Genomic DNA, 14,610 nt, shown 5'->3' with positions numbered 1-14,610 from the left:
GTACCTAATTTCCAGTTTTAAAGTTTTATAAAAAATTTGGCGGTTAAATTTTTTTTTTTTTTTTGCGGTACGCGGGCCTGTCACTGTTGTGACCTCTCCCGTTGCGGAGCACAGGCTCCGGACGCGCAGGCTCAGCGGCCATGGCTCACGGGCCAAGCCGCTCCGCGGCATGTGGGATCTTCCCGGACCGGGGCACGAACCCGCGTCCCCTGCATCGGCAGGCGGACTCTCAACCACTGCGCCACCAGGGAAGCCCAACATTTCCCATTTTTAAATGTGGGAAACTGATTCAGAAAGTGTGAAAGAGCACGGCTCAATTAGGGCCTTCTGTCAGCCTCTCAGTGCACGCCGGCAGCTCAGCAGAATTGGGGGCTTAGCAGTCGGAGAGGCAGGGCCTGCCTGGGGATCCACGGTGAGAGTGGCCTAGAGCTGAAGCCAGGCCCAGGGCTCCCCACCCCTGCTCAGTGCTCTGCTTCCTGTCTTTGCTAATCTCTGTGTCCATGGACCCCTGACCCTGGGAGGCTGATGGGGGGCCCCGGGAGGCAGTGGATGTGCCTGGCTGGGGTGTGGTGGAGGGGTGACCTGGGGCCCTCCATTCCTCTTCTGGGAGTCATCAGAGATCGAGAGGCACTGAGATGGGGCCGTGGACCATCTGCCGTGACTTCCAGCCTATGATCTGTGAAAGCAAATGGGGGTGGGGGTGGGGCAGAGGAGAGAGAGGCCACACCATTAGGGCAGCCATATTCCCAAGGTCAAGTTAGGGTCAACAGATAACACCGGGGGTCCGCTGGTTATCTTGCTGTTTGGTCCTCAGTAGGCCCTGCCCCCTCCACCACCCCCGCCAAGTTCATCTCTGCATGGTTCCCTGAATAGGCCCAGGTTCCCTGACCCAGTGCCTTCTCCATCTACCCACTGGAATCCTGTCCTTCCTTTCAGGTCCCACCTCCATACAGTCTTTATCACCCCCAGGTATGGACTCCTGGGGTCTTCAGGGGGGCTGGCTCAGCCCTACATCTGGTGAGCCCTGGCAACCCAGCCCTGCCCAGCCCAGCCTGCACAGAGCACTCACGGTGTTCTGAGACAACCCATTTAATTTCCGTGCAGTTGAGACCCTTCTTACATCACGGTCTTTGGACCCCAGAGTACTTGGGGCAGCAGTAGGGCACCATGGGGGGGCGGGGGTGCTACTCAGCCGCACAGACCTGGGGTCGTTCCCTGCTCTGCCCCTCCTGGCTGTGTGGCCTTGGGGACCCACAGTGCCAGTTCACAGCTTTGCACAATGGATGCAGCATCAATCTAAAAGCAGTTTCTTGGTGGCTCTGGGGACAGCCAGCGAAGAGTTAAGACAGTCCCAGCCCCTCCGAATTCCACGTGACCCGGCTTGCAGAGCCTCCGGGTCTGCGGTGGACACTGTTCTCCAGACTCATTTTTTGCTAATGGCTCATGGAAAGTTTGGCTCCTTGAGCTCCAGACCACTCCCTCTGGGGCCTGAGGCCTCGCTGACGCTGGTCTTGCCCTGGAAGGGCATCCAGAGCCGCCTCCCACACGCGGAGCCTTGGTCAGCACCCCTACAGCACGTCTGCCTGACTTCCTGCTGCCCGACCTCCCCCAGGACTGAGCAGCAGCAGCCCCGCCCCCTCTGGCCACATGGAGGCCTCCTCCCGGCGCCCCCATCCAGGATCACTTTTCATTTGGGGGAAGAAAGTCTTTTCCCACTAAAGCCCACAGCATCTGTGAGCTGTATCCCTTCGAGTATTGGAGTGCGTAGCAGCCCAGGAGGACTTGGACATCCGCTGGTCAGAGCCCAATCTCGACTCCATTGCTCACTGGCTGTGTGACCAGCTGAATCTACTGCCCTTCTCTGAACCCAGGTGTCCTCAGATGTCAAATGCGGAGAATAACTTTCCCCTGGCAAGGGATTAAATGAGGTAATATAGCTGCTTGATGCACATTAAAAAAAAAAAGATCAGAATGCTTAACCTAAAACGTGGCATGTAGAAATTCTCTCCAGGTATCATGGTTCTCAAGAGCCTGCTCTCCCTTGTACAAATAAAGAAACAGGCCTAGCTCGCTCCTCCAACCAACCAACCCGGGGGAAGGAGGGTGGAGGTGGTGTGCTTGGAGCCAGAGACAGGCCAAGACGGAGCCCACGGCTTGCAACTTCCAGCTCCATGGCAAGTGCCTCGGAGGCTAGACCAGCGTCCCCATCAGTAAGATGAATGGGTTGGACAGGAACCGTGTTGTGCCCCACAGAGGTGGCTGGAGGGAGAGCTGTGGGCAGAGGGGAGCTCTGTGCCCCTGCCTGCCCAATTCAAGCTTTTGCCAGTGACCATGCCGTGGAGAGCTACATGGGGAGCACCGCCTCTCTGGAGCCAGATTCAGGGCTTGTCCCCTCTTGCAGGATGGAGTTATGAGTAGGAGCCCTGATGGTTTCTGCAGTGAGCTGGGATGCCCTGCCAAACCAGTCAGAGGTGGAGGATGTGGTGTGGGGCTGGGGGGAGTGGGACAGGAATAAAATCCTCCGGGCCAAAAGCCTTGCTTTGACCTTGATTCTGCTGAGCCAGGTTCAGGGTCTCAGAGAGTTTGGGGGCTTGGGGTGACGGGAGTCAGAGCCAGGGGAGGGGCCGATGGTCAATATTGATCTAGCTGAGTCAGGGGAGCAGGATGGGGAAGCGGGAAGGCTGGGGTGGGGCCTGCCGATAACTGAATCTTCCAGCTGCCAGTGTGACTGTGGGAACCGGGGAAGGGGGTGCTCAACACAGAATTCCCAAACTGGGCCCTTGCTAAGACTACAGCCGCCTGGAGCCCTGCCCAGTCCAGCTTTCCTGATCCCTGTGGGTGGAGCCTGAAGTGTCTGTATTTTTAGCAAATTTCCCGGGTGATTCTGAGCAGCCAGCCGAGTTCCCATATATATTTGGGCCCCACGGGTTCACCCCTGTTGCTGTAATGATGAGGAAACTGAGGTCCAGAGAGGGAAAGTAACACACCCAAGGTCACACCGGGAGAGAATGATGATAATCCCTCCCTTTTTCTTGCGGGAAGAGATAGTCCACTTCTAGATAACTCCATTCACCATCTGCTGTGGCCCAAGGCCCTGGAAGGGATGGCCGCCCAGAGGGAAGTGGCCTCTGAGACCTTTGCGGGCCCAGGTGGAGAAGGGAGGGTGGGGCTCATCCCAGGAGGAAGGACAAGGAGGGGGGCCATTCCCACAGGACTGGACCTGCCCCACCTTGCCCTCTGCAAACACTCCCAGCACCTGCTGGGGGATGTTCCCTAAAAGGTATATATTATGGCCCTGGTCTGGGAAAGGCCATTTCCATTGCTGGGGACCCACCCATGCCCTGGAAAGGCACACCCCCAACACGGTAGGGTCGGGGCACTCTCGGCCTTCTGACGCCTCTGGCCCCTTTCTCCCCCCTACCTGACCCACCGTTCTGGGCTCTCAGCCTGGCTCTTGCCTGCATTCTTCCGCCGCATCTCAATCTGCTGAGCATCCACACAGATCCCCTCCAGACCCCCAGTCACTGCCACGCCCCTCCTACTCTTTCTTCTAGCTCCCACAACCTTCACACCAGGGCCAGCCCTCATCCCAGCCCACCCTGAATGCCGGTTCTCACTTTCTGGGGTGGCATCGGGGATTCCTGGGGACAGGAGACAAGCTAGCTCATCTCTGGGTCCCCCTCAGAGCCCAGCCCGTCTGCCGCATGCCCTAGCAGTTGTTCGGAGTGGTTCCTATTCCGAGTCTCACCTCCCTCCCTCCCTGGGCCATTTTGGGCAAGTGCTGCCTTTACTTTCTGCACCACCGTCCCCTTGTTCGTGGAATGAAGAGAATAGTAGTGCCCAGCAGGGGGGTGAACTGAGGGTTGTGAGAGCACATATAAAGGAGGTCAGGTGTGCACACATTCCAGCAGCCCACATTTGTCAGGCGTCTACCCCGGGGCAAGGATGATGATACCTGCTGCGTGCATCCTGAGCGTGGACCAAGTGCTGACCGCCTTCAAGGAGCACACGGTTATGTAGACACTTGCTCAGGTGACTTCAAGCCAGCAAGCTCTGGCGAGGTGGGTAGTGGAGGTCGCGGAGCTCATGGAGGGACCTAACACAGTGCATGCTGGGAAGGAGGCAGGGCCTTCCCGGAGAAGGTACCGCAGCTGTGTCCTGAAGGGTGCGGAGGTGTTGCTATGCACTGAGCAAGGAATAAGAGGGAAACCAAGCCTCTGCAGTGAGTTCTGGCGTAAATGGGCAGTGAACAGGTGGAGACTACAGGTGGAGACCACTAAGAGATGAGGCAGCAGGTGGAAGGGATAGGGGTCAAAGAGATGGGGTTCCTGAGAATCCCAGCCACTGTTTGCTGGCCGTCCACAGATGGGGAAACACAGACCAGGGGCCTGGAGAGAACAGAGCTCTGCGTGTTTGAGTCCCGGCTCTCTGTCTTGCAAGAAGCCTCTTTGCCTCTGAGCCTCATTTTCTTCATCTTCAAAATAGGGCTGTTGTAACTGGGACAAGAGGTGTGAAAGCAGTTTGTGAACTGTAAAGGATCATGCCTCTGTCGATAATAATAGTGCTTTAAGTGGAGCTGGCACTTTGCGAGGTAAAGGATACTTCCTGAGGTCTGCTGGAAGCTCCCGGAGCTTCGCAGGCACACAGAACCCCGGACCTCCTGTAACCTGCTCCTGGGCTGCCACCTGCTGGCAAGTGCCTGCAATGGCAGCCCAAGCTCTCAATTCCTTCCTGCTGCCCAGGCGGGAGATCCAAGGCGCCTGAAGGCTTAGGTCCAAGCAGTCCTGGCGCTGCCGTGCCAGGCTCCCGGGCAAGAGTGCAAATAAAAGCCTTAGGTCCCCCTGTGACCCGCTTCCTTGTGCTTTTCAGCCTTACTGCCAAGGTCCTCACGTGTGTGAGGGGCACATGCCCCATAGACACACGCCCCTGGCCACCTCACAGGCCAGCAGGCAGGACAGACCCAGAAAGCAGCTGGCGTGGGAATTCTGGAGCCCAGACACCTGTAGCGTGGTCTGGAGAGGACCATAGGCTCCAGAATTCACAACCCCCCAATCTTGTGGAATCAGGCCTCTTAGGTGTGTGTGCGGGGGGTGGGGCGGGAATGGCTTACGGTGAGCAACTCATCTGTTTTGCCTGGGACTGTCGGGTTTCGCACTGAAAATTCCACGTCAGCAAACGGGATGGTTGGTCACCCTGTCATGGCCTGATGGATCCAAAGCCTCTGCATCACCACCCTGGCCCAGCCTGAGCAGCTTGGGCTCAGGGAACCACACTAGCCCCTAATGCAGCACTGGCCTCCCTTCTTCCAGTAAAGCCAGTCCACCACCCCTCTCACCAGCCCCAGCACAGGTGAAACTGCCCCCGACACTAGTTTCACAGATAGTTTGTGGGTAAAGAGACCCTTCCTCCCCCTCTGACATTCTCCAAACCCCTCTCCAGGGGCTCTGAGGCCTGGGGGCTTGCCTGCGAGGTTGGGCAGGAGGAAAGAGAATGGGTGGGGAGGGACTTCTTCTGGAACAACCTCCTCATTATACAAGGAAACCAAGGCCCAGAGGAGAAGAGCCTTGCCCCAGGCCCCCGAGGGAGACTCTGCTGTTGGCCACTGGAGGCAACTCACGCCTACCCATTGCTCTTGTTAAGGGCACTCCACGTGCCTGAGAGGGAGCCAACCCCATCCCAGGCTCTAAGGCTGGGGCACGTGGTCCAGGCATAATCCCACAGTGATTGGCTCAGACTTAAGCACGTGACCACGTTAGTCCAATCAGAATGAAGACCTGGGCCTTCATTTTGCAAATGCCAAGAACTAGAACAGGAAACTGACAAACTCTCCCAGTGCCCTGCTTGACCAAGACAGAGAGACAGCCAGTGCACAGAAGTTTGTAGCTATTTATTGCACTGAAAACACCAAGAATAAAACAGACACCCCTTCTTCCCCCCAACCCCACAATAGCAGAAAGTTTGAGCAGTGGTCATTCAAGTTCACAGCCACATATTTTAAAAAAGGAAGAACGGAAACGAAACGCCAAACAAATAGTAACAAAGAAACCAGCACAGGGAGTCTGGCAAATACATCCCCAAAAGGGTCTCCCTTTGACGGGAGACAGGAGGCCAGGGGTCAGGATCAGCGCTTGCTGGGCGCACACCCGGGAGAATGCTTTCCCGTTAATGTGTTTGCATGCTGGAGCCTAGGACTTGTCTTAGGTCTGGATTTTTTGCATCTGCAGGATGTTTGACTGTCTGGTGGGGTTGGGCTCTGGGCCGCGCTTTGTCTGCCAGTCTCCCCTGCCTGCTGTTTTGGGATCACACCGGTGCCCTGTGGTCCACACCGGCTGGCTGCGCACCCACAGGCTTGGCCTTCGCAGTGGGGCCATCTTGGCCTGGGGTAGGGACTGGCCTCCACTTCTCTGGCACCCAGAGAGGGGCACAGTGGCCAGGAGGTGCGTCAGCAGATGAAAGGCAGGACATTGGTGTCCTCCAGCTCAGCTCCCTCTGGTGGGGAACCGAGGGGAGAGCGGGGAAAGGACTTTCCCAAGGTCACACAGCAAGTCTGGTCAGAGCTGGGAATGGAATCCTAATAACCCCCAAACTGTGGCTCTTTCCCCCGCAGTCCCCTGCTGATTAGCAGAGGACAGGCACCAAAGAGGGGGGTGAGGGGCAGGCGGGGGAGGGAGGGGGGACTGGCCAGGCCCAGAAAAGAACAGGAGTCCAGGCAGTGACTCACACTGTCAATTCTCATGGGTGTATTGGGCTTCACCTCACCATCCTGTTTGATTCCCCCATCAGCCCTGCCACATAGGCTGGGCGGGAATACTTAACCCCTTTAACGGAGGGGGAAACTGAGGCTGAAGGAAGGACCAGACTTTGCCTTGGTAATGGCAGCAACCCCTCACCTTTGGCTTGGGGATGGCTGTGGGAGCTGGCAGATAGCAAGGGAGGCAGGCGGTTTGGCTGCTGGAGCGCTGGGGTCACTGGGCCTTACTGGGAAGCCTTCTGGACCTGGGGCAGGCCAAATGCCCGCCTGGGCCTTGGCAGCAGGGTCTTTGCCAAGGATAGAGGCCAGTGATCGACCAGTTTGGAGACCAGGAGGGCTGGGCAGCCTCTCTCCTGGCCTACGGCCCCCACCCAGCCTGCCTCACCTGTCCCGCGGGCAGGAACTCTTGAGAATGGGCCCAGCAGACAGCTCATGATTGGGGAAAACTCAGAAAGTCCTGGGTCACATCCCCACCAGTCCGGCTCCACTCAACACCCAGGATTCCCCAGAGGTTTGAGGGAATCAGAGACTCCTCCAAATCTTTGGGGATGTGGCTCTTCCTCCCCTAAAATCCTCCAGAGGGGAAAGTATCTCATCCTGGCAAAACACGGCCACACAGAGGCCAAAAGCACAGAGAGGCAGCAACATAATTCCGAGTCGGACACTGAGAATACAACCTCTATTTTTTTTTTTGTCCAAAACATGTAGGTTGGTTTTGCTGAGTGTTTTTTCTTCTTTTCTTTTTTTTTTTTTCAACATACTTACTGCATATAAAGTCATGCAAAGAAAAACAGTGCAGACAGTAGATCCTGGTGGATGTACCAAGGCATTCCACATCAGAGTCAATCCCAAGGGAAGAGGGAAAAAGAATGGAAGAAAGAGATGCAAACCCACAGCTGCAGGAGGAGGTGTGAAGAGGAGAAATCCCAGCGCTCTTTTTGGACCCGCATGAAGACACATGCTCGTGAACCCCCCAGAGCTGGGTGGGGGGGCGCTGAGAGGGGTGTGCAGATGTGGGGGATGAAATCCTGGGAAGCACGGTAGTAAGGACCCCAGCTTGGGAGGCAAGCAAGGTAAAGGCCAGGTACTGCCACCCTGACAGCTTCCCCCACTCTCTCTGCCCTGATTTGCTGTTTCTTCATCAGCACTAACACCTGATGTTTCTCCAGTCCGCAAGGAAACCTGGGGACTGAAATGTCAGAGAGCTCCTTCCCCCGGGGACTGAGTCCATCTCAGCCCCAGATAACCACAAGTGACAAAGTCCATCTCAGCGATGACCACAAAAAAAAAAAAAAAAAAAAAAAAAAAAGACCAAGAACAGAAAAAAATACCCCTCAGCCCTCTTCCCACCTCCCTTCCCAACTCAGACCTTCTCACCAATTTGAGAGGTCTAGTTATTACATAAATATCCATTAACACAAAATCCATTTACGAAACACACAGAAGTTTGGCTATAAAAAGGCATGCGGTCCAAGTAGTAGTGATACCTAAACGCTGTTTTCTTTTGCCCCCCAAAAGCAATCAGATTCTCTCCCTTGGATGTGATGAAGCTGGAATTCTCCGGGCCTGATGGAAGGGTGGAATGGGCAGTTAGTGTTGGAAGTAAACTTCAGCAGAAGGAGGAAGGAAAGAAGTGGGGGCACCCTGAGAGGACTGCGCTCCCCACACTGCGGGAGGAGGGTCGGCTGGAGAGCAGGAGAGCAGGACAGTTTGAGAGAAGAGTTAGGAAGGCAGTTTGAGGCGGGAGGCTCCTGGCATCTGCTCCTCTCTCCCCCTCTCCCCCGGGGGAGGTTGGCTCGGGGGACTGGGCGTTCTTCTGCCCTTCCCTAGAGGATCCCCGGAGAGGCGGGATCAGGGAGAGGATCTGGAGGTTGCCACATTCCTCCCAGCTCCGCCCCTCCTCCCCAGCCCCTGGATGAATACACAGCTGGGCACTGTGGCTTCCGGCCAGGGCAAGACCAGGCCAATGACAGCTGAGGGGAGGGGGGGGTCCTCGGGTCCAGCACCCAGGGCACGTGGGCCTGAGGAAGCCCTGCCCTGGCAGGGGACGGGTGGTGACGGGGAGATGTCGCCATTTGCTCTGAAGTCGTGATGGCTTTTGCGAACAGGCAGGTTTTCTTGACACAGGTATGAAGGTGACGGTGATGGTGGTGGTGATGGGATGATGTGATTGGGGGAATTCCAGCAAAATCCAAGTGGGAGAACCAGCAGCCACATTCCACGGACGAACGGTGGATCTCTGCGGTACAGTGCCCCCAGCCTGGTCCTTCAGCTGTAAGACATGGTATGTGCGGTGCGTAATGTGGGTGCTTCCGAGGGCACCCAGCCTGCCCACCTCCTTGGATGGAGTTCAAGCTGCCTCCTGTGGGTCCCCCCAGCTCTTCCCCCTCACCCCCTGGGACCTCCAGGCCTGATCTCCCTGTGGTCTTCCCAGTCGCCGGGTTCCCCAACGTGTACCGTCTCCAGACCGGCACCACCCCGTTCCTTTAGATTATCCTGAATGACAGATGGCAGGAAGGAGGGGCTCTTACTGGGGCAGGACGGAGGGCGCCCCCGATCTGTGGAAGTGGATGATCTGCCATTTGCCATCCCGGCGGTGCCAGACGCGGGTCTCTTCCGACTGGGCCGTGCGGGGGATGCCGCCCGCATCCAGGTACTGCGTGATGCGGATGTAGGCGATGCAGGCCGCCTCGTCACCCATCAGGTGAATGTGGGGATTCAGGATGGTGGTGTGCACAGGCTTGCTGTTCCGGGACCACACTGCAGGCGGGGATGGGAGGGGGCAGAGGGGTCGCACCTGGGGGCCTCCTGCCTCGCTTCCTTCACTTCCCCAATTCTCAGCAACCCTCTCGGCAGAGGCACCTCTGCCTGCCTCGCTTCCCGAAGAGTGGGGCTCTGTGACAGGGCTCAGCTCCCTGGGAGTCAAAGCAGAACTTGTAGATGACAAGCTCATATCCCAGCTGAGATACAGTGGACTTCAAAACAAGCTGAATTCTTCAAATGCAGGGGAATGGAATTTTCGAATCAGCGTATCTCAGACACGCAGGTGAATGGGGAATCAGGTGAGCTTACACCAGAGTCTCAACCCAGATCCCTGTAGAGGCCAGGAGAGTACATTAACAAGGAGGCTGAACTGGGTATAAGATGCTAAATGACAACGGACCCTTTGTCTCCGGGCCAGGGGGACAGTAGGGAGTGGTGGAGACTGTGGTGAATGGGGCACCATGTCCCTTCTATGGAGGTGCCCTGCACACAGCTTCCCTGGTGTTTGCTATGTAAGTGGGACCCGTGTTGCCACACCTGATTTTTCAAGAGAATCTAGAAATCTGGATTTTTATGTCGAATGCCTCATTTTTAATTATTGGCATCAAGTTCAAATTTAAAACATCATACAGACCACATGAAACATGTGTGGTCCAGCTATGGCTTGTGGGTCCCTCATCTGCCACCTCTATTCTCAACACGTAGAATGATGGAAACGTGAAGAATATTAAAATTGTATAAATCTTAGAATCTTGGGATTATAAGGATGGTGTTGGTGGGGATGGGGTGAAGTCGTGGAACTTTTCAGAGTTAGAGGGCAATGCATAGCTCTTGTAATCATGGCAGAACTGACAAAAGAACCAGAAACCAGCTCTCTCTATGTGAAATATTACTATTATTATTATCATCATCACCACTATCAACATCATCATCATCTTGGTTCTAGGAACTCTCAATGCTTTCAGCAAGATAGAAAACAAAAGCACAGAAAGACGGTGACCTAGGGAGGGGCTGGACAGGGATCACCAGGATCTTGGCTTCAGAGGAACCCTCATGCCTTTTCTTAGTGCAGCCCAAATGTATCCGAATCCATGAAGAGCTGATTTAAAATATAGACTGCCCAGCCCCACCCTTCAAGATGCCAGTTCAGGAATCTATAATATTAAAAAGCTCCCTCTCCCCGCTCCCTCCCCCATCCTCTGATTCTGATGCCCAGACAGGTTTGTGAGCCACTGATTTCCCGAAAAATGTTTAAAAAAATTTTTTTTTCCAGGACTTCAGAAAGCATCCAATAGTATCCACCCCTAAATATTCCAATCACACTATACCCAGGCTTTGGATAAATGACTCAAAATCACTGAGTCTTACATATGTAGACTAAGAGACTTTTACAGTTCTGGGACCTTGGACAGAGAGAGTGCAGAGCTTTTGTGTTATATAGGCTTGGGGGTGACCTCAAGGTCAGAGCTCAGAGGTCACCCCATGGCCCTCCCACAAAATGCAAGGAGGCCTCCATAAGCAGCCTTGACAGCATCTGGGGCTGGAGGCACTCAACACCGTCTAGTTCAATGCATCCATTTAGCAGACCTGGAAACTGAGGTCCAGAGAAGCAATCGGACTTGTCCAAAGCTAGGCCAGTTTCTGAAAGAAACGCAGTAGAACCTAAAAGAAGTCAGTCTCGAGGTGGGTCTAAATTAGGACAATCTAGAACAATCTCCAAAGGGACAAACAGAGCTTAGTATTGTTGAGGGCACTGGGCATTACTGCTGTCTGCCGGGGCTAGGGTCCTGAGGGTCATTTGTAAATCACTGGCCACCCTAATGTGGTATCTTTTGAACAGACTCTAGGCTTCCATTTTCTACCCTCATGGATAGAATGGGAGAAAGGGCCAGGTCCTCCAGCAGGAAAAAGCAGGTAGGAGGGTGGGACTTGCCCCAGGGCAGGCAGTTACTCTGGGTCTTGGTCTTGTGGGTCCTTTGATGTGACCAGGTGTCCAAGCCCAGAGTCCAGGGGGCTGGTGCTGTGATGGGGCTCGCTGCCAGGATGCAGATCAAGGGCTAGCACAGCCGTCTGTGTTTTTTTTCCCTTTGGCCATCCCTCAGTCTTCAGAGCCGGTTCAGCCTGGTCTCTGCTCTGCTCTGTGGGGATTGTGGAATTCTCTGGGGAACCAGTGCCACCCACCCCCCAGGACAGACGAGTATAGAGGTGGCCATGGTGATCAGCTAGGGAACTCCAGGGTGATGGGGACGGTGGGGTCCAGCCACCTCTCCTCACATTCTATCTCCATTGCTAGCCTTAGAAAATCAGAGTTTGATTTGTCAAAGGAAAATGCAACTTCCTTCTTCACGGCTTTTTGGGGATGCTCTTAAGCCCTCATACTCTACAAGATTCCATCAGACTGCATGCAGGCAGGAGAGGAGTGTCCATCTAGGGGACACTAATGCCCCGGTGACGGGGGAGCACAGGGAAGGAAGGAGGCGCTGGAGAGAATCGGGACCGGGTTCTGCCACCAACTTTCTGGGTTCCTTTGGACAAGTCATTCCCTTCTCTGGACCTCTGTACAATGAAGAGTTGGACTAGATCCAACTTCAATTGCTTAAGTGTCACCTTTATTTTTACCATCTACCTGTACTTACGTTATGAAAATATTTCCTTAAATTGATTCACTTTATTAATTTATATGAATTTATTTTAAAAGAAAACTTTCTAGTACAATCATTAATGAATAACCAGTCTCATAGAATACAATTTTAATAATAAGTCCAGTTAAAATGAAATCAAGTTATGTAATCCTAGCTCCATGCTCTTGCCTGCAAGGGATCTGAGCCTGAGACCACTGTCTTTTTGATAATGAGGTGAGTTAGAAAGCATTAGGTGCTTAAGACAGACTAGCATTAAACTGACCCTTTCCTCTTGGCGGAGCCAGATGTACTGAAAGAGAATTTAGAAAGGGACAAACTTTCTCACTGTGTGAACCAATGCTCTTTCAACTGGTGTCCACATGCACCAGAAATCACCTAGCATAGCCTTGGTGGTACGTGCCTTCCCTCTGGGGGACCCTGGATGTGCCACTTCTCAGGGCCTCCCTCCGGGTCCTGAGCTGCAGGAGTCTAACCTGCGTGTGCTTTGGTTCGTCCCCGTCTGACCCCTGGCCAAGGTGAGACACAGACATAGGCAGAAAGCGCCCTAGGTCAGGCCCAGCCTCAGCCCCCTGACAGCCCCGGGTTGCAAAGCTGCCAGGGTCTCTCCTGCAAAGGAGAGGCCCGGGAAGGACAGACATGCGGACAGAGACCTAGACAAATAGGCAGGGCACAGCAGTGTGAGCTTGGTCCTCTCCTTCCCCAGACTGCCCACCCACGGTGGCACCTGCACAACAACAACAACCCATGTGCCAGCTTGTGACCAGCTGGGTATCTGGGGTGGCTGCAGGCATTCAGGTGACAGTAACTTGGGGGTGTGCCCTGGTGGGAAGGCTCCCTTATCTGTAGAAAGGGAAGAAAGGTCTTCCTCAGGCCCTACCAGGGTCATGGGCAGGCGAGGGCTGGGAGGGCTTGTCACGCTTGTCCCAAGTCCTCATCCGCAGCCACTGGCGTCGGACGGTCCAGGGTTCGGAGAGGGAGCCAAGATGGTACCAACCCCTGTCCACACAGGACCTTCCTCTTCGCTGCCTCCTGAGCTGCCCCGGGGGCCCTGCCCGTCACCCTGCTGTGCCATCTGGCAGGACACGGAAAAGAGCAGACAACAGGCAGCCCAGAGGGAAGGGATTGCTCACGGTTTTCAAAATAGAATCGATGGAAGTCCAGGCCCTCGACCAGGTTCCCTAGGGCCTCGGGTTCGAAGGCTGTCATCCCGGGGTCACACATCTTCCTGGGGGGAGGAAGTCAGAGGAAAGATGGGCTAGGGTGGCCTCTCGGGTGCCCCCCTCTAAATTCCAGGGGCCTGGACCCCGGGAAGGCAAGCCTGTGAAATAAAAGTGACTGCACCCACCTCACAGGATCAGTGAGGTTGGCGGATGGGGCAGGGCTGGTCCAGTTACGGTGTGGGGCATTGCTGACTGGCTAGTGCCACTGAGAACTAGGAAGCCTGGGTCCAGGTCATGGCTCTGCCACTTACAGGTTATGAGACCCCCAGCAAGGGACTTAACCTCTCTAAGCGTGAGCACCATGAATGTCCTGCATTGTACGCTGCCCCAAGGCGCCGGCGGGGATAATTCAGCCTGTACACTCCTCTCCAAATTACATCCCCCGCCCAGGGCAGCAGATCCATCCAGAGAGGGCTTTTCCTAAATGGTCTTCCTTGGGTGGGGAGACATTTTCCTTCACTAAAGTGAAGCAACTTCTGTTCACCAAGCAGGTGTGTCCCTGGAGGGAGTGTGTTTTGCTACTTTAAACAAAGTTGCCCTATTGTTGGCAGCAGCCCTCCTGGTGAGCCACACTTTCCTCTTCTGTAAGATGAGGAAAACAGCATTCCAAGAAGTGATGCCTGGGAAGAAGGAGCGCAGGGCATGGCCGATGAGGCCCACTGCTCTGCATTTTCGGCTCAGTGCTCCCACCCAGGTCTGTTTTCTGGGAGACCCTGACAGCCAGACGGAGGAAGGAAAAAACTGTCCCCCACCCCTAGGTCTCTGGGATCTTCTGTAATACAACATGGACCCCTGTGATGATGACAATGAAGCCAGGGACAGGAAGCGCCCCAGGCCAATCAAAGATCCTGACATGGGGAGGGACTGAAAACAGTGGAGGAGGGCATTGGGCCAGCATCGTCTGAGCTGGACGCCGTGGGGAGAGCAGGGCGCTCTGCCCTTGCTCTGCCCTGACTGCCCTGTCTCTGTGACTCCAGACAACTCGCTTCTGCACTCAGGACCTCAGATTCTCTCGATGGATTAGCCAGGAGCTGGGGGTTTGTGCTCAGACCATATGGGATGCTCAGGACCCTTCCAGATCCAGAATCCTCTAAGGCTGGGGGTCTGAGCCCTGACCGCCTGGAAGACTAAGCAGCCCCCGGCCAAGAGGAACCCCTCTCCAGAGGGTCTCTGGGTGTCCCTGCCTCTGAAGGGACTCAGAGACCCTCTGCTCCAATTCCATTGTACGTGTAGG

General features: G+C 55.1%; 1 protein-coding gene across 2 annotated transcripts in view; it reads right to left on the bottom strand.

Annotated features, from left to right (window-relative positions):
* Positions 1–7,501: 7,501 nt before the first annotated feature.
* The window catches only part of CAMK2A (calcium/calmodulin dependent protein kinase II alpha), a 67,059-nt gene continuing 59,950 nt past the window's right edge, over positions 7,502–14,610 (bottom strand). The window contains exons 16-18 of one of the 2 annotated variants that reach the window (XM_007448054.1): positions 13,287–13,381; positions 9,283–9,511; positions 7,502–9,023 (exon numbers count right to left, since the gene is read on the bottom strand). In XM_007448054.1, the coding sequence (XP_007448116.1) occupies positions 9,020–9,023; positions 9,283–9,511; positions 13,287–13,381 (328 nt within the window). In that variant the 3' untranslated portion in view covers positions 7,502–9,019. Of the gene's footprint in view, positions 9,024–9,278; positions 9,512–13,286; positions 13,382–14,610 lie in introns of those variants that run through there. The other variant, XM_007448053.1, reaches the window with a different exon arrangement.

The sequence above is a fragment of the Lipotes vexillifer genome, unplaced genomic scaffold (genome assembly GCF_000442215.2).
Source record: "Lipotes vexillifer unplaced genomic scaffold, Lipotes_vexillifer_v1.1 scaffold121, whole genome shotgun sequence".
Lineage (NCBI taxonomy): Eukaryota > Metazoa > Chordata > Mammalia > Artiodactyla > Lipotidae > Lipotes > Lipotes vexillifer.
The sequence above is the reverse complement of the archived record's forward strand: the minus strand, read 5'-3'. Positions and strand labels throughout refer to the sequence as shown.